This window comes from Tachysurus fulvidraco, chromosome 9 (genome assembly GCF_022655615.1).
Source record: "Tachysurus fulvidraco isolate hzauxx_2018 chromosome 9, HZAU_PFXX_2.0, whole genome shotgun sequence".
Classification (NCBI taxonomy): domain Eukaryota; kingdom Metazoa; phylum Chordata; class Actinopteri; order Siluriformes; family Bagridae; genus Tachysurus; species Tachysurus fulvidraco.
Window position 1 is genome coordinate 5,218,723 of NC_062526.1, and position 22,638 is coordinate 5,241,360.

Sequence of the window (22,638 nt, forward strand, 5' to 3'; positions counted from 1 at the left end):
AAGAAAAAGGCTTTCAGGAATTTGTCAGGTGATCTACAGTATAGAGTGTATAACGGTTGTCAAGTCAAAAAGAGGCTGTCAGTGGTGTGTTGATTTTATCTTTGATTAATTTAAAAAAGATTCTGGCAGGAGTACAAACTGTGCCAGAAGGAGGCTAATGGCATTTAATTAGAACACCAAAGAGAGTTTTGGACTTGATTGCAAAAGGAAAAGTTCAGTGATTGAGCAGTATTTGCGTATACTTACGAGTATTCAGTACGCAGCTTAGGTAGAAACCACACCAGGAAAAAATAACAATATCCAAATGCGTACATGTGAATGAATTGTTGTCAATTTCATATGTTTTTGGTTGATTTTATTCAGTCCTTTGAAACCGAGACTGAGCTGAGACTCAAACCAACGACTCTGGCGTTTTTCCATAAACACATTACCTCTGCACTAATCTAACAAATGGAGTCTGAAGTCGAAAGCATGCCCTTAAACACCTAAATGTAATACTATATTTAAAGTTTCCATCAGTGGCAACATCCTCATGAGATTTCATACAGTAATTGGTTTATGTTAATACTCTGTGAATTGATCACGCTCACTCTATATCATTCAATCTATTAATGAAGAAACTTGTTTGAATTAAGTTTAGTATTCATTCATTTTCTGCCGCTTATCTGAACTTCTTGGGTCACGGGGAGCCTGTCCAGGGTGTATCCTGGCACTCCGTCCAGGGTGTATCCTGCCTTGGTGCACACACACACTCTCATTCACTCATGCAATCACACACTACGGACAATTTTCCAGAAATGCCAATCAACCTACCATGCATGTCTTTGCACCGGGGGAGGAAACCGGAGTACCCGGAGGAAACCTCTGAGGCACGGGGAGAACATGCAAACTCCTCACACACAAGGCGGAGGCGGGAATCGAACCCCCAACCGTGGAGGTGTGAGGCGAACGTGCTAACCACTAAGCCACCGTGCCCCTTAAGTTTAGTATAAACAAGGAAAACATTTTATTGATAAATATAATATTTTCACATTTATGTACACTATTCGGAATATTTCTTCTTAAATCTGTGTACCTTTTATTCAGTACAAGGAAAGAAGTGATTTATTGTCCAGATGAACCAATATGTCGAAAATAGAGCCAGTGTAATGTAGCAGAGGCGAGATTGCAGAGGTCCAGAATTTTAAAGCTACTTATACCTTTCCTAAGGTTATGCTATGATTGTGCCATGTGTTTACACCACCTCATTGTCATGCTTCAACTCATCTCCAACTCCCTGAAATGCTCTAGCAGTCCTGCTGCTGATTGTATTGCACATGGATGGGTGGGATTTCTGATGAAGGCTGTGTTGTGAGAACAGGTGGAAGATTAGTAGGTGGATTTGAAGCGGAATTTAACTTACCACAATTTTGTTTGCAAATATAAATGAAGTCTTTTGACAAATCAGCTAACTAGTCCACATGTTATAGATTTAATCTATTAATATTATAATAGCATAACATTTAGTTTGGACTTCTTTTGGACACAATTTTTAAATTTGTTCTTCTCTCACTGTAATATTGCATAATATTGAATTAATGCCAGTCAAATATGAGTGCAAGCTGTTGAAGCAGAGGGATGTTACCAAGCATAATTTGGTTATTATCAAAAGCACAATTTTTTTTTTTTTTTAGCATTTAAGGTTCTTAGCATTTAAAGCTAAATATCACTGTTGTTATATCACAATATATTATGGAACACTACACTTTCTAACATTATACTTTATACATTATTTACAACATTTTTTGTGGCATTTTCGCAAGACAAATTTATTATAGCAGCTATAAATTAAAAGTCTGTCAATCACAAGCTTAGCTTTGTCCTTTCTTCAATTTCAGCTTGTCCTCTCTTCAAGTTATTGATTAAACAGAAAACACAATTTAATTCAATTCAATTCAATTCAAGTTTATTTGTATAGCGCTTTTTACAATGGACATTGTCTCAAAGTAGCTTTACAGAACATAAACATAGAACAGAAAATAAACATAAGGAATAATATAAAGAATTAATATAATAAAAGTTCAAGATTATTATTAGATATATAGTTCACAATGTGTATGTACTGTATTTATCCCCAACGAGCAAGTCTGAGGTGACTCAGGCAGCAGTGGCAAGGAAAAACTCCCTTAGTTGGTAAAGGAAGAAACCTTGAGAGGAACCAGACTCAAAGGGGAACCTCATCCTCATTTGGGTGACACTGGAGGGTGTGATTATAAATATACAGTCTGACAAATGTTGTATTAAACACAAGCAAATTTTATAGTTGAAAACTTGTTACAAACTATTGACACTGGAGGCTTCTTCCCTCCATGTTACATAACCATCTCCTTACAGAAACATTCAGATGAAAGAAATTTCTAAAAATTTCTTAAAAAATCAGATTTGCAAATTCAACAACTCTGTCTTATACAGTACATTAAGAGTAAAAGGCATCTGTTATGTTGCTCGCTACTCTCAGTGACCCCATCCATGCCTCAAGCCCTGTGATTGGTTCTAGCACATATTGAAAGGTAGAGACTGATATGGACTGCTAGTGTGTTACCTGTCAGAACCATGGCATATAAAATGAGGTCTGCATGTAATTGTAAAAGGAAGGCAACATTTTTGTCTGGTTTTCTTGTAAATAAAAACGAGGATAGATCTAATGTCTCGTTCCACAGCCGGACCGTTCTCACCATTGGGAGCATGTGGGCTCTGTTTTAAACCATATAGGATTTCACAAATGCTTGATACAGTGCCTGACTACAAGTGTGCTATTTTGGAAAAGTGCTTTGGTTGATGACGTGAGCCTTGAGCAACTGATTTTGGTAAAAGATTTGCCTTTTGTAGCAAGGTGACTTTATCGCTTGTTCTGTAGAGGTGAAGGTGACTACTGACACAGATGTCTGTGTACAGTATGTAGTATGTCTTCATTTTATTTAGGGCACTTGTAGTAGATTAAGGCTGTGATATAGAGTGTGTGCTGAAAGCCTAGGTTTAATTACACACACACACACACACACACACACACACACACACACACACACACACACACACACACACACACACACACACACACACGCGCGTGGATTTGAAGACAGCTGAACCTTAATATACCTTCCTGTACTACACAACCTTCACAATTATTCAGGACCATTAATTGTCCATTAATTTTCTTACATGCGACCTGGTGCTGAGGACAGTAATTACAGACCAAGGATGCGTGCAGCTCCTAATGTCATCGTCCCAAATGACCCTCAATTGACGAGCCAAAACTCCTGAAAGACGTGATGTGAAGTAGAGACAGGTGAATTAGAAAAGCTTCTTCCCTCACAACAAATGTGTGAGTACAAATCCGTGTGTATAAATAGTCCAAGGGAAAGCATGTGACTGAATGTCTAGGCCTCAGCTAATGCTTCTTTATGCGCTTACTGTAAGTGGACACAGAGCTGCTGTTATACAACTGGAGTCTTTCAACACACTGACTAGCCACAGGGCTAGGCGGAATCCCTGCAAGGTGATTGACAGATGACAGACTGAAGCAACACGGTGGCAGTAAAATAACTGACAAGTGCTACTTTCACTCTACACCTGACTTTGCTACACACCAGTGAATGAATATTTCTATGTTGACTCACAAGCTATTTGGATGGCATCTCGGAATAAATGTACCACAATCACCCCAAATTACATCCATACACTCTCCTGTAATGAGAATTCTTCTTTGCAACAATAAAAGAATTCAGTTGTTTTATACTGGAGTCATTTCCCCCAAAGACATCTGCTGCTTGGAATAAAGTTTGGTTTTTATTCAAAAGTGGCAGTAGTGGCTCAAGCAGTTAAGGCTCTGGGTTGCTGATTGGAGGATTGTGGTCCAAGCCCCAGCACTGCCAAGCTATCACTTTTGGTTCCTTGAGTACTTCCCTAGGTGGGAACGGTGGCTTAGTGGTTAGCACGTTTGCCTCACACCTCCAGGGTTGGGGGTTCGATTCCCGCCTCCCGCCTTGTGTGTGTGGAGTTTGCATGTTCTCCCCATGCTTCTGGGGTTTCCTCCGGGTACTCCGGTTTCCTCCCCTGGTCCAAAGACATGCATGGTAGGTTGATTTGCATCTCTGAAAATTGTCCATAGTGTGTGAGTGTGTGAGTGAATGAGAGTGTGTGTGCCCTGCGATGGGTTTGGCACTCCGTCCAGGGTGTATCCTGCCTTGATGCCCGATGACGCCTGAGATAGGCACAGGCTCCCCGTGACCCGAGAAGTTCGGATAAGCGGTAGAAAATGAATGAATGAATGAATGAGTGCTTCCCTTAATCCTTACTGCTCCAGGAGCACTGTATCATATCTGACCCTGCGCTCTGACCCCAACCGCCAAAACCTGGATATGAGAAGAAAGAATTTGACTGTGCTGTAAAGTATATGTGTCACAGTGAAGTCTTTGATACCTGGCTGAGATTCATTTATATTAAATTGCAGCACTGGTGAATTGTTCAAAAAGTGATTCATGTGTATATTATTCATTCATTCATTCATTCATTCATTCATTCATTCATTCATTCATTTTCTACCGCTCATCCAATCTACCTCGGGTCAGGGGGAGCCTGTGGCGTCTCTCAGGTGTCATCGGGCATCAAGGCAGGATACACCCTGGACGGAGTGCAGGTGTATTTTAATCATATTATATTAAACATCTTTCAGACTTGTATACAGTAGCTGATGCTCCACCTACAGAAACATTAAATAATTGTAAACAACTGTTGAGGGTTTCAGCGAGCAGAGATTTATTCAGCATTTTACGAAATAGTCTTCAATGTCATCGCCTTGAGTCTTGCTGGGATTTAAAATGACAGTGGATTTTTGTCTTATTAACATCAAGAGAGACAAAGAAACAAATGAAGTGACTGTTTATAGCCTCTACAGGACAAGCCATAATAGAAACTTGTTTCTTTGACTTGTACACAATATTTAACACACACATCATTCTTTATTATATAAAAAGAATTGCTGGTAAACTGCTGTGCTAGAAGAAGAATTTGCACCCTGGCTTTGATTATTTTCCTATAAGAGCATGCTGTCAAGGCTTTTATTTGTTACATGAACTAGTTTTGAGAATATAATGAGGTATTTGATATTAAACAGCCAGAAAGGTGTTTGTATTCATGTTCGGTCTTACATCCTGTACGAGCGGTGATTTGTTTCTGCCCTTTTTCTGTGAGCCAGTGAACAGCATGCACCATTCCCTGTGAAAGAGAATTAAAGCGTGAGTCAACTTCTCTTGGCATCATTCAGTGTGACATAAGGCCTGACTTTGGCAACGCTTCTAAAGAGAAAAACTGGTGGTTCAGTAACACTGTCAATGGGAGACTTAAATACGAAGAAAATAAGAGTGGGCCAGAAATCCACAAGGTAAAACAAAGCAAATGTCAGCTTTTCAAATACAAATATACTAATGCCAACAAAATACTCTCTATCAGTAAATCCATTTCTAAACATTTGCAGTCAGTCCAGCTGAGATTTCGTGTCAGTTTAACAGTATATGATGAGACACAGGTTTCAATCAAGGAATGCGATTTAAAAGGATAAAGACACAAAAGGTACTTTGTTCTAAACAATATTTCATTTATTTTTTTAGGAACTTCAATTCAATTTTATTTTATTTTATTTGTATAGTTCTTTTAACAATGGACATTGTCTCAAAGCAGATTTACAGAACATAAGAAATATAGTACAAAAAGTTTATCATTCATTCATTCATTCATTCATTCATTCATTCATTCATTCATTCATTCATTCATTCATTCTCTACCGCTAATCCAAACTTCTTGGGTCATGGGGAGTCTGTGCCTATCTCAGGCGTCATTGGGCATCGAAGTGCCAGAGATGCCAATCAACCTACCATGCATGTCTTTGGACCGAGGGAGGAAACCGGAGTACCCGGAGGAAACCCCCGAGGCACGTGGAGAACATGCAGACTCCACACACACAAGGCGGTGGCGGGAATCGAACCCCCAACGCTGGAGGTCTGGGGCAAACGTGCTAACCACTAAGCCACCGTGCCCCCACCCCCAAGTTTATTATTAAACAAAGATTAACAAAGGTTCAAGATTCATATTAGACTTATATTTAAATGTGTTTGTATTTATCCCTAATGAGCAAGTCTGAGGTGACTTAGGCGACTGTGGGGAGAAAAAACTCCCTCAGATAGAAGAGGAAGAAACCTTGAGAGGAACTCAAAAGGGGACGTCATCCTCATAGTACCTCAAAATTACAGTCTGCATGCACAATTCTTGGAGTCTTTAACTCCATCTTGTGTCTCTCTTTCCCAATCGTACCCTCGTGTAAGCTCCTGGGAGTACATTTTATATCATTTATCCATCATTTGTTCATGACAACGTGTGAAATGCCACTAAATAGCACAAATGAGGCCATTTAAGACCTGATTCGCGTCATTCCTGAAGTAAACCTTGAGGACTAAAAATAACTCGGGTTAAATCCCAAACGGCTTACTGTTTGACAGAAATGGAGCAAGGCAAAGCGTTGAAGTCATTATCTCATGCACTATGGAGTGCACTTATATAGGGAGTAAAGCGTCATTTGGGATTCAGCCGTAGACGTGGAAAAAAAACCCGGTTCCGTTTATTTATTTATTAATTTTTCTTTTTCATCCAAACTCTAGCACAGTGTTGTTCGTCGCTAGGTGACATAGTATGCGTCATTTCCTGTGGAGAGCTCGCTGGTCCGTGCGAGCCGCTGCTCCAGCGTGTTATGGAGAGAAGTATTGCGGCGTGTGAGCGATGCGCATGTGATGCGGACTCTCTCCGGTACCGGTACCCTGTCCAGTACTGAGCACGGAAGGAAAGTTGTTCTCCGCCGTGCAAGGCTCTTTTATCCATATCACTGCATATCAGTAATATCGGGATTTGAATTGATCTACGTTCAACTTGGAGGTCTTCCTGAACTTGGTTTGTTTTGGCACAGGACTGAGATTATTCTTTCAGGATTTCTTTTTTTCATTTCACTTTCCCTTTACATCAACCTGCTATAATGAACAATTAAAAAAAATATATTTGAAGAGTTTATCGTGCTGCTAAAGTGCTTTAAATACTCGGGGAAAGTTTTGCGTAAAGGCGCAATTTATCGACATGTTCACTGAGTGAGTAATCTTTACATTAAGACAAAGTTAACGCTTCAGTTAATGTATAAATGTGTATAATTTATCTAGCTATTTGGAAAGATTACATTATTACGAGTAGGCGTTTTGACTGTTTTTTCCCTCCGACTACGATGCTGAAGTCTAAATTTGAGACTTGATGTTTTTAGACTACCCCAATTAATTATAACGATTAAAGAGAGCAGGTTTGTAAGATGTGTGAGCTTTTCTTGATCCCTGACATACTTAAGAAGAACCGTTACAGATTTTCCAGAAATTATACAAAAATTTAAGTGGTCAGTGTTGCTGTCGAAAACTTACTCATAAAAACGTATTTACTAAATAAACTGACACTTGAAATTAATCTTGTTTGGTGATCAGAATATTCTCAGAGTATATTGTGATGAGTGATAGATCTCAGACATGGTTAATACTTGGTTCCCAGCTAAAATGTAATATGTAAGGGGAAAGTGTTGATGTAGGTTTTTTTTTATCATCTTTTACTGTTCATGTCACACAAAACTGTACAAAACACACTAAAGAAAGAGAAAAAATGAGGTGCAGGATGACGGATTACTGCATACGAGGGTTCGAATGTGTTCCGCATTGTGTCCGAAATGGCATCCTACTTCCTATTCCCTACACACTGCAAAGTGCACTCTTACTGTTTTGCATCCATTAAGCTACAACCGTTTGGACAGTGAGCTTTTACAGAGCATCGTGGGACTTTAGGACTGCGCCAGATATTCTGAAACAGACATGAATCTGAAACGGTAAAAGTCTCAAACTAGTGCACTATAGAGTGAATAGTTGGTTGCTTTAGACGCAGGAGCGCACGCACGCGATGAGCTCGGAGCTGGAGCGCATGTCGCTGAAGTCGCGGGCGAACTCTGTGAGCTCCGGCGGTCGCTCTCTCTCGGTGAACGTGCAGCGGCTGCACGACTCTCTACACGTGTTGCTCGGCGACACCGAGCGCGAGCAGTTCGCCCACTGCCTAAGCGTGTACCACGCCAAGCGCAACGTCTACGACCTGGTGCAGACGCTTAAAGTGATTCTCGACACGCCTGGAAAACGCCAACTTCTACCCATGCTGCGCCTCGTGCTCCCCCGCGCAGACCAGCTGTTGTTCGACCAGTACACGTCCGAGGGCCTGTACTTGAAAACAGAACCTCCTACGTCTGCCGTGGACACGTACCGCCCCGGAGAAGTAAATCACGCTGGCTGCGTTCAGAGCGCCCACGCGCGCGCGCCCTCAGTGCATTTCGCAGGCGCGTTGGATTTCAGCACCGCAGGTGAAGGGACAGCGCAGGACGACACCCGTCACGTGACCCTAAAACGCACCAAGAGCAACGAGGGCCTCGGGTTCAGCATCCGCGGCGGCGCAGAGCACGGAGTGGGGATCTACGTGTCTCTGGTAGAGCCGGGCTCCTCGGCAGAAAGAGAGGGACTCCGCATTGGAGACCAGATCATTAGAGTCAATGAAGTGGTGTTCGACCGGGTCACCCATGGAGAGGCAGTAAAGGTCAGGGGTGTGTGTGTGTGTGTGTGTGTGTGTGTGTGTGTGTGTGTGTGTGTGTGTGTGTGTGTGTGTGTGTGTAATACTGTGTAACATGGCAAAAATGACTATTTTGTGTAGTTTTGTAGCTTTGGTGTGTACAGGGCAACTTCTGAACATTTGGATGCCCTAAGATACATGTGTGAAAAATAAAACACAATATGACGTGGTGTAATAGGAAAATAATCACTGGCATGGTGGTGTGATGACATTCACTTGATTATTTTCCAATAACAGCACATCCTGAAGTGTTTTATTACTTCTATTCCACAGCCATGTGCCAATGATGGCAATGTTCCATTTATTAATGAATGGTTTGTGTGATTTTTTTTTATCCATTTATAGTTATGTTTATGTTTATGTTGTGGAACATCTGTTAGAAAAGTTATTTATAGCAGCCATAAACTTATTCTCTTACCCATCTCTGACTCTCTCTCTCTCTCTGTCTCTCTGTCTCTCTCTCTCTCTCTCTCTCTCTCTCTCTCTCTCTCTCTCTCTCTCTTAAAACTAATAAGACAAAAAAGAAGCAGAACGCATAAAGTTCTCACTCAGTGGGCAGAACATTTACTGATTATTACAAAAGACTCTGTTAAATTTTAAGTAAATGCCTCGTTGCAGAAAGCTGCACCATATCATTCACAGATTATTAACATTGCATTATGTGCACCTTCTGCCATTCAAGTCCTTGTGAATGAGCGGTTGCTATAGAAACATTAACATTTAAAAAAAAATCTTTAATATAATTTTTCTTGCAACAGCACAACACTCAGAAATGCTGTTATAGAAGATGAATCAACCAATCAGATTTGATCATTCTGCAGCACTGGGGTAAAAATAAAGTCCTGCCATCCTATGGCTTGCTCCATAACAATACAGAGCATCCATCTATTCAACTTAACTGAAGGAATGTAATATAGTAAAGCATTATTTTCATTTCTTTTTTAGATATAAACGTTGTCATTTGTCGTCACACACACACACACACACACACACACACACACACACACACACACACACACACACACACACACACACACACACACACACACACAACCCTCTGTTTTTCAGTGTCTTAGAAATGGTTAATGCTGTTAAACAGAATGCTTTGAAAATGCTGGAGAAGACCAGAGTTCAAGGTGAAGTGTGAAGTGTGAAGTGTGATATACATGATGTACAGAGTAACTTGTCCAGCTGTAAAGATATACAGAAAAAGTGAAAGAAAATGAAAAACGAAAGAAAAATGTATATTTCTAAGGCTTTGTCTGACATTAGGAAAAAGTATTTGTAGGACAGAAGGTCCTGAAAGAATGGCTGTGAGCAGGAGAAAGCTAGCAGATTAATAGTACCACAAGATGTCAGGGGCGTGGGGATAATACAGACCTAAATGCAGGATAGCGTAAAAATAAACAGGGTTTAATAAATAAAAACATGAAACAAGGACACAGACTAGGACACACGACAAATAACAACAGCAAAGGATTCCATGCTGCTTAAGGCAACGCGGCTCGACTAGATACTAACAACAATTAATACATGAGGAACAGGGGTGCAGAAGCGGGGTGGAAGAGACAAGTGCCGGACAGACACCTGAACCCAGAACATCAACAAAAGCACATGGCCAAAGTCTGGGCTGAGTCCTGACACAAGAACTTCTTACAAATATAGACCTATAGGAAATATCTTGTTAATGGACTTTCCAGTTGCACCCTTTCTTCTAAAGGTACTAAAAAATGGTAAAAATTCTAAAGGTACTAAAAAAGTGTAAAAAATGGACTAACTAAATCATTAGTACATATAATATATATCCATTCTAACTAGGGCTGGTAATTTAACGCGTTAATTAGATGAATTAATTATGAGAAAAAATAATGCGTTAATATTTTTAATGCATTTAACGCGCCCCACCCCTCCCCACACCTTTACCAATGACTACACATCATCTTGCAATAAGCTGTAGTGGCAAGTTAGTCAAGCATGATGCCAAACGATCTGCCTGGCTTTCTGAAAGGCAAATTTAAATTCAAAACTCTTTCCAATGAAGCCACTGATAAAAACCAAAGTCCTTTGCGTTCTCTGCAATAAGGAACTTGCATACCATCTAAGTAGTTCTAGCATAAAATACCACCTGAACTCAAAACATATTGCGAGCTCTGCAGTTAGCACAACCCCGGATGCTGCAGGAAAGCTCCGCCAAACCACGCTGACTGAAAATCTCCGCAAATTAAGTAAGTCGTCCTCAGAAACACTAACGAATGCAATATCCAAATGGATTTCAATGGACTGTAGGCCTGTTAATATTGTGGAAGACAAGGGGTTAATGGATGCTTTTCGAATTGCGATGTTACGGCCATTGTAGCCTAAGTGATAGGCTTGTGTTAAATAAAAAAAAAACGGCTTTTTGTTATATTGGTTCAATCTTCCTCAAACACAATCATTTTAAATGACATTTTGGGGGAAATTCTCAACTAATATTTATGTGCAATTAAATGCGAATAATTAGATTAATTAATCGCCAAATCATGTAATTAATTAGATTAAAATTTTTAATCGCTTACCAGCCCTAATTCTAACACAAACTGTGGATATGGATGAAAAACACAGCCCTTTCTGGTTATATTTCCAACAGATTACTGCTGCTTCACCACTCGCACCATAAAAAGAAAACCTGTGTACAAATTTGACTCACAAGTTCCTGCTTCATGATGCGCAACCGTATTCACATTTTCATCCATTCAGTTCCCACTCGCTGTCCCTCCACCCATGTGCTTTCTGTATTTGTTTTCCTTTCAGAAAAGCTTAATCAGTGCAGCAGTTGAAAACATTTCTCAAAAAGAACACGTGTGTGCAGAAAAAAAAGAGATGCGGAGAGCAGAGGGGAAAAAAAAACATATTGGCTGTGCTGTTTTTTTCTTCTTTCCTCACCATGGACACAGCGCATAAAACCCTCCTATTATATCAGATCAAGCCTCTCTCATGTTCACACTGGGGTCTAGTTTTGTGAGTACAACATGGTTTAAGGTTCAATAGCAACCAGCAGGTCCACTTTACCCCCTCTATTCTGTAAAGATTTCCTCTAGAGGGCTTATTAAAACAATAGCTATTTGTATCCTAGCCATGAGAGGAGACATAAGGTACAAGTTGGAGGTCTGGAGACTTACACAGGACAACAATTGATAATTTCTTCATGACCCAATGTTCTGCCAAAAGCAGATGATCGGTCTTTGGCACTTTGCTACATGGCTCTTACTGCTTGCTCTAAAAATTATTTGGCTTTTACCTAATTTCAGATAATTGGGTACTTGTATTAAAATAGGCCGTTGTGTCGAATGGATGTGTTTGTAGGACATGAGGAATTTAATGAGCTCTAAAACATTCAGGCATTTGCAGACACAGATCTCAGAGGAGAGTTAAAACCCTGACCCTTGCCCTCAGACTCTGTGTGTGTTTAATAACTGCAAATCACACTCACTGTCCAGTTTATTAGGAACACCTTTACACCTGCACCTTACATGGCACCATGGCATTGTATACAGTCATACAGATGCAGGTCAAGAGCTTCAGGTAATGTTCATTTCAATTCATTTCGATTTATTCGTATAGCGCTTTTAACAATTAAAATAGTCTCAAACCAGAATAAAACAGAATAAAAAATTAAAGTTTCAAATTTAAAGTTTCAAAATTAAGTTACTATTTATCTCTAACATCTTTCCCTAATGAGGAAATTTAAGGCTATGGTGGTGATGAAAAACTCACTGAGGTGATGTGAGGAAGAAACCTTGAGAGGAACCAGACTCAGAAGTGAACCTCCTCCTTATTTGGGTGAAACTGGATAGGAAATGATGTAAATGTAAATAAATGTCCTTTCTACAACAGTTTGCAGTTGTGTGGGATTAAATAACCATGAGGAATCATAACGAACTAACAGGTCAGCGTAATTTCGGAGTTCACCACAGACCCAACAGTAATTCCTTCCTGCCGAAGTCTTAAAATGATCGCTGATGAAGAACCGATCATAAAGCTGACTGAGGGTTAACAGTGCAACAGTGGTTCAAATATTGTGTGACAGTCTCCGGTTGCCCCCAGTCACAGCAATCCCATGGAGTCACGGGCTTTCCATATAGATCTATCCCCAGCAGAGTGCACACCAGGCGACGAGACACCAATCAGGGGTAGGGCGTCAGGATCGATGAAGTTCAAACATTAATCAAACATCAGAATAAGGGATTTCAAGATAATTAATAAGCATGAAAAAAGGTTCAGAATGACTTGAAAGGAGCATGAACGTTATGCAGAGAGGAATAAAAAATGAATCATCTCTGCTCCTACACTTTGTGCAGAATACTGTACTTCTGTCACATAACAAAACAAGCACAGAGATCTGTGTCTAAAATTTACACACAAGCATTTAGAAACATCAGAAGATATTTTGGACCAAATGAGGAAACAGATATTATAATTCAGTTTGTCATGTTTAGTATAATGTTTGATTGTCAGCATTAAAATATTTTTTTTCCAAAGGCCAAAAATTTGCTTCAGCATTGAATTTCTTTGCCTTGACTCACCTACGGTGGTGGTTAATGACTCATATTAAAGTTGGAACTCAGGGCTTTTTGAAGAATGTGTAGGGTTTTTTTCACCTAGCTTACTAGGTAGAATATATTTTTGTAGATATTTAATTTCTGAATATATAAAAAAAGTTAGATTTTGTTCACAAAAATGTTTTTATCTTTAAAGTAAATGATTAACTCATTTCTGCTTCGAGATGAGCAAAGTGCTTGTTCATAATCATCTACAATTTGAAGTTGTTTATCATCAACCATTAATATTCTGTGGTTTAAGGTTATTAACAGAGTCGCAACGATAAAAATAATTCATTTGTTTATACTGATTAAAAATGTCTGATAAGTTGTTCGATGGAACACCAATGTTCTGGTAAAAAGGGTTAAATGTCTAAGAGCTAACTTTTGTAATGCCAAACAGTTTAGAAAATATAAGCCTACATTCAGTGTGTACAAAAGCTTCCTGGTGGTCTAGAGGCAGAATCTCATTGCCGTGGCCCATGTTCGACTCTCAGGCAGGGAGATAACGCAGCTACTGAAGAGCTACTAACTCTCAGTGCCAGTCCCAAGCCCTGATGAAATGGGAGGGTTGCATCAGGAAGAGCATCCAGCGTAAAAACCTGCACCAAATCTAATATGCGGACCACATGATCCGCTGTGGTGACCCGAACCGGGAACAGCCGAAAGATCAACAACATTCAATGTATAGAAAGCATGTAGTTGTAGAGGTCTTAAAGCTAAAATTCCAATGTTTGCTAAATGTGAATTGTATTATTTTACGTACTGAATAAAAATATGGTACACAATGAAAGGGAAATTACACTGTCTGGCAGTCAGGCTTATCTTATTTGATGGAATGGAAGTGTGTAGAAAAAGAAGAGTCTGGAATGAGTTGTGGAAATTTCCCTTTCATTCTGACAAAACCCCCAATTCATTGTGCTTTTGCAGCAAGCTTTAACGTTTGTTGCTGTTTATCTAGAAAGATTTTTTGACAATGAAAATGACAATTTATTTATATAGCACAAATAATTTCAACTTCCGTCGACCGATGTGCTTTCCATTAGGTCATTAAGAACAGAAAAAACACACAACAAACAAACAGAAAATCGTATGAAACAATTCCATCAGCCATATGCTTTTGAAAATAAAAATAAACTTTTTTAGAAAGATTTGAATGTTCCTAAAAGGTAGTGAACATAAGATCATGTATGTTTTACAGTATAAACTGCATAGTGGGCTGATAAAGAGGCTTGACAGATGCCCAGATCCAGATGACTCATTGAAACACTGTGGCCCAAGTCTACAGTCTGCAGCATTAATGATGAACATGCCAGGTATTCATTTTGATCCTGTGCTGGTTACAGTGAAATACTCAGAAAAGAAAGAAAGAAAAAAAAAAAACATCCTAAGTGTGCTACAGCAGGCAGCTCAGTGTAACAGCTCCTTCTGTTAATGGATCCAGCCAACAAGCAGAAGTGAGGAGAGTGAAAGCACAGAAAAAAAGATGATTTTTTTATTAGGATCTTCTGCCTGCAGGATACGCTCACTGTGATGTTGGTGTGAATTGATACAGACGTTGAACATGAACAGATTTATGTCCAAAACTGAGAAATTACACTCTGTGCTATTATGTTGCATTTGAAAGAAAACTGTTGTTTTCTTCTACAACATGACTGTGAAATAATGATTAGCGGTGAATTCAGATTATGAGTATGTGTAGGGTTCAGAGTAGGGGGGGGGGCACGGTGGCTTAGTGGGTAGCACGTTCGCCTCACGCCTCCAGGTTCGGGGTTCGATTCCCTCCTCCGCCTTGTGTGTGGAGTTTGCATGTTCTCCCCGTGCCTCTAGGGTTTCCTCCGGGTACTTCGGTTTCCTCCCCCGGTCCAAAGACATGCATGGTAGTTTGATTGGCATCTCTGGAAAACTGTCCGTAGTGTGTGATTGTGTGAGTGAATGAGAGTGTGTGTTTGCCCTGAGATGGGTTGGCACTCCGTCCAGGGTGTATCCTGCCTCGATGCCCGATGACGCCTGAGATAGGTACAGGCTCCCCGTGACCCGAGGTAGTTGGGATAAAGCGGTAGAAAATGAGTGAGATGATGAGTGAGTATGTGTATAAGTGGTGGAGAAGACTTGGAGTTACTCCTTGACTTGGTCATTGTCAGATGTTTGAGTATTTTGGAAACTCCTGATCTCTCGTGTCTCTACGGTTTACCAAGAATGATGGAAAAAAGAGATTCTTTTGTACAACAATTCTTTAGTCAGAAACACCTTGATGATAAGAGAGTTCAGAGGAGAACTTCCAGACTTTGTTATCATGCCAGAAAAGCATCATAGGAAGTCGACAGTAACTCGAATGATCACTCTTTACAGCTACACTGAGCAGAAAAACATCACAGATCACACAACATGAACCTTCAATGGGCTACAGCATTAGATTCCACTCCTAGTCATAGTAGAACAGAAATCTTTATCAGGTTGCAGGTATTTTTTGAAACATAAACATACTGTTTGATACCAACAAACATGCTACAATGTTTTTTTTTAGTTTTTTGAGATTAATGTTTACATTTACTACATTTGGGAGATGCCTTTATCTGGAGCGACTTACTGAATCGTTTTTGAAGTTTCTCTTAATGAATACATCGATACTGCTTCACTAGATCAAGAACTAAGAATTACCATAAGCCTAAAAATCTTTTGTGAGGTTCTAAAGCAAGTATATCACGAAATGATAGGTCTTCATACATCGATTGAAGATTTACAGTGACTCAGCTGTTTGGACATCTAGGGGAAGTTTATTGCACCACCTAAGTGTCAGAACAGAGAGTCATGATGCCTACATGCACTCTGAAAGATGGCGGAGCAGTTTAACAGTGCTGTAGTATCATTCTGATGTTTGATGAGAATATTAACCGAAGCTCTTGACCTGCATCTGCATGAACTAATGTATTGCACTGCTGCCACGTCATTGGCGAACTGCATAACTGCATAAGTAAGAAGGTGTTCCTAATAAAGTGGTCAGTGTGTATACACATTAATCTCCTGGAAAACAGCTTGCACTTGGACACCTGGGATATAAATACTTGAATGATAAGCTATGAGGTATCAGTTATGTTGCTAGATAACTAGGTTGGTACATTAGTCAGTGATGTTGCTTAGAGAATTAAAAAAAACGCTAAATCCCGTCCCAGGCCGATCCTCTCAGATGAGATCATCTAGAAGCGGCACCTGATTTCGTCTATTTTTTTCCTATTATCTACAGTGCAATCTGCACTTATGTTGTGTTTAATGTTAGATATTGGTGTGAGCTTAAAGCAGTGCGATTACATAACGGTCAGAGATAGCAAGGTGTTCAAGAGGGAAATAATGATAGGCATCTCATCTCTTCTTGCTCTGTCTCTCTGTCGTTTTTTTTCTCGTATGTGTGGGCTGGGAGCAGTGTTCTTGTTTTCGAACATTGAATTGACATTACTGAAAAGTGTATCTCTTTGTGTTTGTGTGTGTGTGTGTGTGTGTGTGTGTGTGTGTGTGTGTGTGTGTGTGTGTGTGTGTGAGAGAGAGAGAGAGAGAGAGAGAGAGAAATGCCAATCTCACCTCAGCCAAATAAGACAGCACTAATGCTGTAGAGAATATGTCATTTACCAAAATGCTTTGTTGCTAATGCAAGTCATTACTAATAGCTTGGCTCACAATGTTCACAAAAAAAAAAAACCCACTTCTAACGGAAATTAACCATGCTTTCAATGGAAAAACACCAATTTTTAAACTCTGGGTGCTTCATTTCCAAGCCTCTGGGATGTAGAACTTCTTTTCACTGTCTGAAAACTAACTCCTGCATATTTTTTTTTGATACTTAGCTCAAGCTTTCTGTTTATAGCTAGCTAACTATGCTGCTTGGAATTAGCCAAATGTACAGTATATAGTACATGGAGTGACTTTTCATGCTACTTAGCATCATTTTTTTTTTCTTCAAGCTTCTTGTATTTATTTAAATAATTCTGGAGCTCTCAAATTCACTGCTCTCAATTATATATTTGATCTAGGATTAGCTGTTAGCTCCTACCAACAACAGCAAGAAAGAGCCTCATTTCTTCTTCTGTGTTTTTAGTAGCTTCTGTGTGATTACTTTGAGCACACAAAGTTCCACAGTACGTGCAGGATTAAAACGAATAGTCTTTATAATCCTGTAAAAATAATTCACTTCAGCTAGCTAAGCAACGTTAGTTTCATATAAATAATGCTAGCTAATTCAAATATGAAGAGGTAATTAACTAAAGATGCAGTCACTGGTTTAGCTAAACATATAGCTAGCTTAGTAGTTAGCTACTCCCCTTCTGTAAATTGAAGTATGCATAAAAATAAATTAATATGCATATGTTTCAGTGGTAAAATGTTACCGCTTAACAAAAAGAGCTAGCTTAATACCGTAACTTTTATTGTGTCCTTAAAAGCCCCTTTGTTATTTTATTAGGATCAATTTAATAGCATGAGCAGATGCTAAAATGGACTTGCTTATCGAACCCTTCCCCAAGTTCCTAATTTAATCCGAGTTAAAATTGTTGTAGCTGTATAGATGAAGAAGAATCCTGTCCAACATCTACCCCGGTGAATCGAAGTCTAATTGTTTCTGGCTAATTGACTTGCCACGCTAAGCTAATAGAGTTGAAGAGCATTGCTCCTGGTGGGATCCGCTCTGCTTAGTTATTCATTGCCTGTATTCTGTTTCTCATCAGGCCCTAAACAATTCATTACAGCGTTTAATTAAGCAGGCGCAGATTTAAAGCTATGGTGCATATGTGGACATTTGAGGTGCCTTTCTGACATTCATGGAGCTCAACTTGAGTCGCAAAAGTTGACATCATCAAAAGCTTATTTTCTGGATGGCGTGCATTGTACGCTGGGTGATTATTAAACCTCCTGAAACGCAACATGATTGCTTTTATTCCTGTGCTGAAATGAGATGTTCTGTTAAGATGCCTTCAGTCTTGCTCCTAGCTTCTATATCGATAATCACTGTCTTGAAGCAAAAGTCCATAATTATAGTTTTCTTGTAAAAAGCTTTTTTTTTCCTTCTAAAGATATTATTAAATAACATTGGCTTAGCTGGAGAAACCATTTACAGGAGTGACACAGCCTACAAGGTTACGATCCCTCTCGGGCTTAGTAATATAAATTTAAATTAATGTCTGAAATAATTCTTCAACACGGGCTGTGTTCAGAGGCAGCAGCTTAAATCCAAAAGTTACGTCAACGTTTATGTCGGAAGAGAATAAAACACTTGGGATGTGATGTAGTTCATTAATGCAAAGGTTTTTTATTTGTTTATGGGGATTTTTACACCTGGTCACTTCATGTGTTTCCTGTGATCAGATAGCTATCCGATCGTAAAAAGTCCATGTGTAAATGCCCTCCGAAACGGTTTCGAGACGGATATAAATCCGATCGTTCAAACCACTTCGGGAGGTGGTCTGGGACGCATTTCAGATGAAACTGGACAGGTGTAAATGAATGTGGTTGTTCAAGCCACATACATGTCCTTAGCACTGTCTTTGTTTTATGTAGCACCATGATCCTGGAGAAGCGTTGTCTCATTTCACTGTGTACTGCAACAGCTATATATGGTTGAAATGACAATAAAAGCTTCTTGACTTGACTTGACTTGAAGTCAGCACTATACTCCTCCCAAACGGAAGTACGTCACTCGCAGGTGACTCGCGAGTCGTGCATCGCACCAGAATCAAACATGTTTTCCCACCAGCGCTGGCTCCGATCTTTCACCCAGGTGTCTCGTTGGGTCTTAAAATGCACTGCTGCCGTCAGCGAAAACGTAGCAAACAGTAAATGCTGTTTTTTTGTAGCAAGCGCATACACCAAAGTGTGTTCCATTTCAATTACCCCGGAAATGAGGTAAAATATATTTGCATTTTGGGCGGGAGTAGAAATATCGGATCGATATCCGATTCGCCGAGACGCATTTATGTGGCCTGATGTAAATGGAACAGTTTTAACAAATCAGATAGCTATCGGATCAGAGAAAACACATGAAGTGACCAGGTGTAAAAAGGCCCTATGAATAAATAGCATGTGGTAATTCATTGTTTGAACCGCTTCTATATGTAAAACATTTAAGGACATTAATTAAGGTCCAGCACCAACAGGATGAGCAACAGTTTCTATTCTAGAGCTGTGGTCTCCATCAAGACTGGTTCATAAGTTCTCAGACTAAGTATAACATCAATCTAAAAACCTCTTTTGGGAGAAAATACAGCAACAAATGCATACACTTTTATGCATTTACTTTACATCTTGTGTATTTTAGGGTAACTCTGTAGTAAACAACATACAGCCATGAAATTTGTCCAACAGCGGGTGCGTTTCCTGTCACAGACTTCAAGGTGCATGTGGAATTTCCTTAATCATGGTTGTTTCAGAAAACAGCTGCCTTCAAGATAACAAAATCCAGACCCAAACGTGGAGATTGCAGACAGCCTGGTGATCTATTTTTAAAAATGACATATACAGGAAAACACTAGGAAGAAAACTAAGCAACAAAAAGATACCAAGAACACAACTACAAGGACTCAGGAAACAATACACGCAAGACAACTGGTATAAATGGGGTAGATAATTAGAGTAACATGAGGGACAGGTGTACAGAGGTGAAGAAGGGTATAAGGATCACTGTGGGGCAAACACACATAACGACAATACAAAGACACATGCCACAAGATAAACAAACACCTGCTGGAATGCCCCCTGGTGTAGAGGCAGAAAATAGTCCAATCCATCCATGGCAGGTTGCCATAAATATACATGTGGACAAAATTTGTTGGTCCGCTTACATTAAAGAAATAAGAACCCACATGTTCACTGAAATAACTTAAAATGGACAAAAGCAATTATAAATACAAATTTACTTTAATTTAAAATAAAAAATCAGACATTGCTTTTGAATTTTATTTCGACAGAAGCATTAAAAAAATTATGAAGCTGGCCTTGACAAAAATAATGGTTCACCTAGAAAAGATCATTTTGGTCAAAAATATCTAAAATGTTAAACTAAAGTGTGGGGCACGGTGGCTTAATGGTTAGCACATTCGCCTCACACCTCCAGGGTTGGGGGTTCGATTCCCGCCTCTGCCTTGTGTGTGTGGAGTTTGCATGTTCTCCCTGTGCCTCCGGGGCTTTCTCCGGGTACTCCGGTTTCCTCCCCCGGTCCAAAGACATGCATGGTAGGTTGATTGGCGTCTCTGGGAAATTGTCCATAGTGTGTGAGTGTGTGAGTGAATGAGAGTGTGTGTGCCCTGCGATGGGTTGGCACTCCGTCCAGGGTGTATCCTGCCTCGATGCCCGATGACGCCTGAGATAGGCACAGGCTCCCCGTGACCCGAGAAGTTCGGATAAGTGGTAGAAAGTGAATGAATGAAACTAAAGTATGCCCTGTAATTAGCATCTAAGGTTTCTTCAAACTTGTAATCAGTCAGTCATTGTGCTGTTTGGTATCACAGTGTGCACCACAATAAACATGGACCACAGAAAGCTAAGGAGAGACTCGTGTCAGAAGATTAGACGAAAAAATTACATCTCAAAAACCACAGAAAAGACCTGAATCTGGTCCCAAACAATTTAGGCTTTTCTTTTTTTTTCTTTTCATGGGAAACCACAATGTGTATAATTCTCAAGACACAACCATGGGTAAGGCAGGATGATTTCCTTAGACTTTCTCTTTTCAGTCTCCCATCAAACCATTAAACTCTCACACTTGGAATCTTTATCTGTTTCTAATTTATCTGTAATTAATTTCGCCTGGAGCATGTAATGGCTTGTTGTCAGGGATCATCTCTCCCTCTGTTTTTTTTTTCCAGAACAGAGAGATAAACAGCATAATTCTAACTCCACAGTGAAACCTAATAGCAGTCTAGATAACTTGTGTGCTTGTTTTGTGCCTTCCCGGCTTTTTTGTCTCCCGTCATCCCTGGAGATCAGCCTTATAGCTCGCCTGCCTGGTACTCCTTCAGAATATCAACTCAATGTTTTCTCCGTTTCTGCCTCCCTCTTGTACACATTTCCATATCTTCTCTTCCATTCTGGTGCTTACTCAGAACACACAACCTGAGTCAAGGTTGGCAGGTTGAGATTTTTCTTCATTTTTTAAATTTCCATTCAAGAATATCTGGTAATGTTTTGGGTCTGAATTCTGTTGGTACTAAAGAGTTTTCCTAAGGTTAAATTGTTGTTGTGGAAACATTGTTTTCAGTTCCGTCACACTGTTTTTATCTAACTTTGTTTGGGTCAGTCAGCAGCCTAGTATTTTGTATCTGACACACAAAATACATGCCTGCAACATAGTAGGTAGCGTGTTGGGTCTCGGATTATGGTGCTTAATTCCCATCTTTATTATGGGGCAGTGGTGGCTCAAGTGCTTAAGGCTCTGGGTTGTTGATCACAGGATTGCCGATACAAGGGCCCTTGAGCAAGACCATTAACCATCTCTGCTCCAGGGGTGCTTTATCATGGCTGGGATATGTGAAGAAACTGTCCTGTAATGTACAGTATCTGACATTATCTAAATAGACTTCTTTTAAATCTAGCAATTTCTCATTGTTTTTTAAACATTCATCAGGGTTCATTTATGATCTCTTGTGTTAACTGAACATGAGGAATCATGTTAAAGCTGCAATTTTTTCTAATTATTTCTAGCCCAAGCATAGCTTTTTAGACATACGTTTACGCCACCATCAATAATGGGATGGATCGGTTAAGGATAACTGTTCTGTAGTGAGCTTTATTAGATATTTATTTCTATAGCACTTTTAACAATACCTTTTATATTAAATAATTACAATAATTGATATTTACAACACAACTCCTTTCAGTGCTCCACAAATCAACATTTTCTTCTAAAGAGCATGAGCTTTTCTAGGTGTCTGTGTTTTACACCAAGCAGATTTGACTTCTGTTCCATCTAATAATATAATTGCGGTATAACAGAAGACAAAAGATGTCTTATACTGTAGCTCCAGTGAAAATCTACATCTTGTGAGGAGAAGGTGGTGGGGTCTGTGCTTTGTATTTACTTCCTGCCAACATGCAAAGTTATTAAAACTGTCAAAATTTCACACAGTAATGGATTTCTAGGTTCACCACACATTTAACATTTCTGCATACTATGAATAATTCTGATTGTAATGCATAAATTTGGTTTAGATATTTTAGGGGTTCTTAGGTGATCTAAAATAATGTACATTATTATAATATCATTATCTTATACATTATTCTTACAGTGGTGTGAAAAAGTGTTTGCCCCTTCCTGATTTTTTTTTATATTTTTTGCACATTTGTCACACTATACAAAATCCAA

At 39.5% G+C, this 22,638-nt stretch overlaps 1 protein-coding gene across 1 annotated transcript in view; it reads left to right on the forward strand.

Moving 5' to 3' along the window:
• The first annotated feature begins 6,694 nt into the window (after positions 1 to 6,694).
• Positions 6,695 to 22,638, forward strand: part of whrnb (whirlin b) — an 84,538-nt gene continuing 68,594 nt past the window's right edge. The window contains exon 1 of the mRNA XM_027162731.2: positions 6,695 to 8,685. Within this exon, the coding sequence (XP_027018532.1) occupies positions 8,008 to 8,685 (678 nt within the window). The 5' untranslated portion in view covers positions 6,695 to 8,007. The remainder of the gene's footprint in view (positions 8,686 to 22,638) is intronic.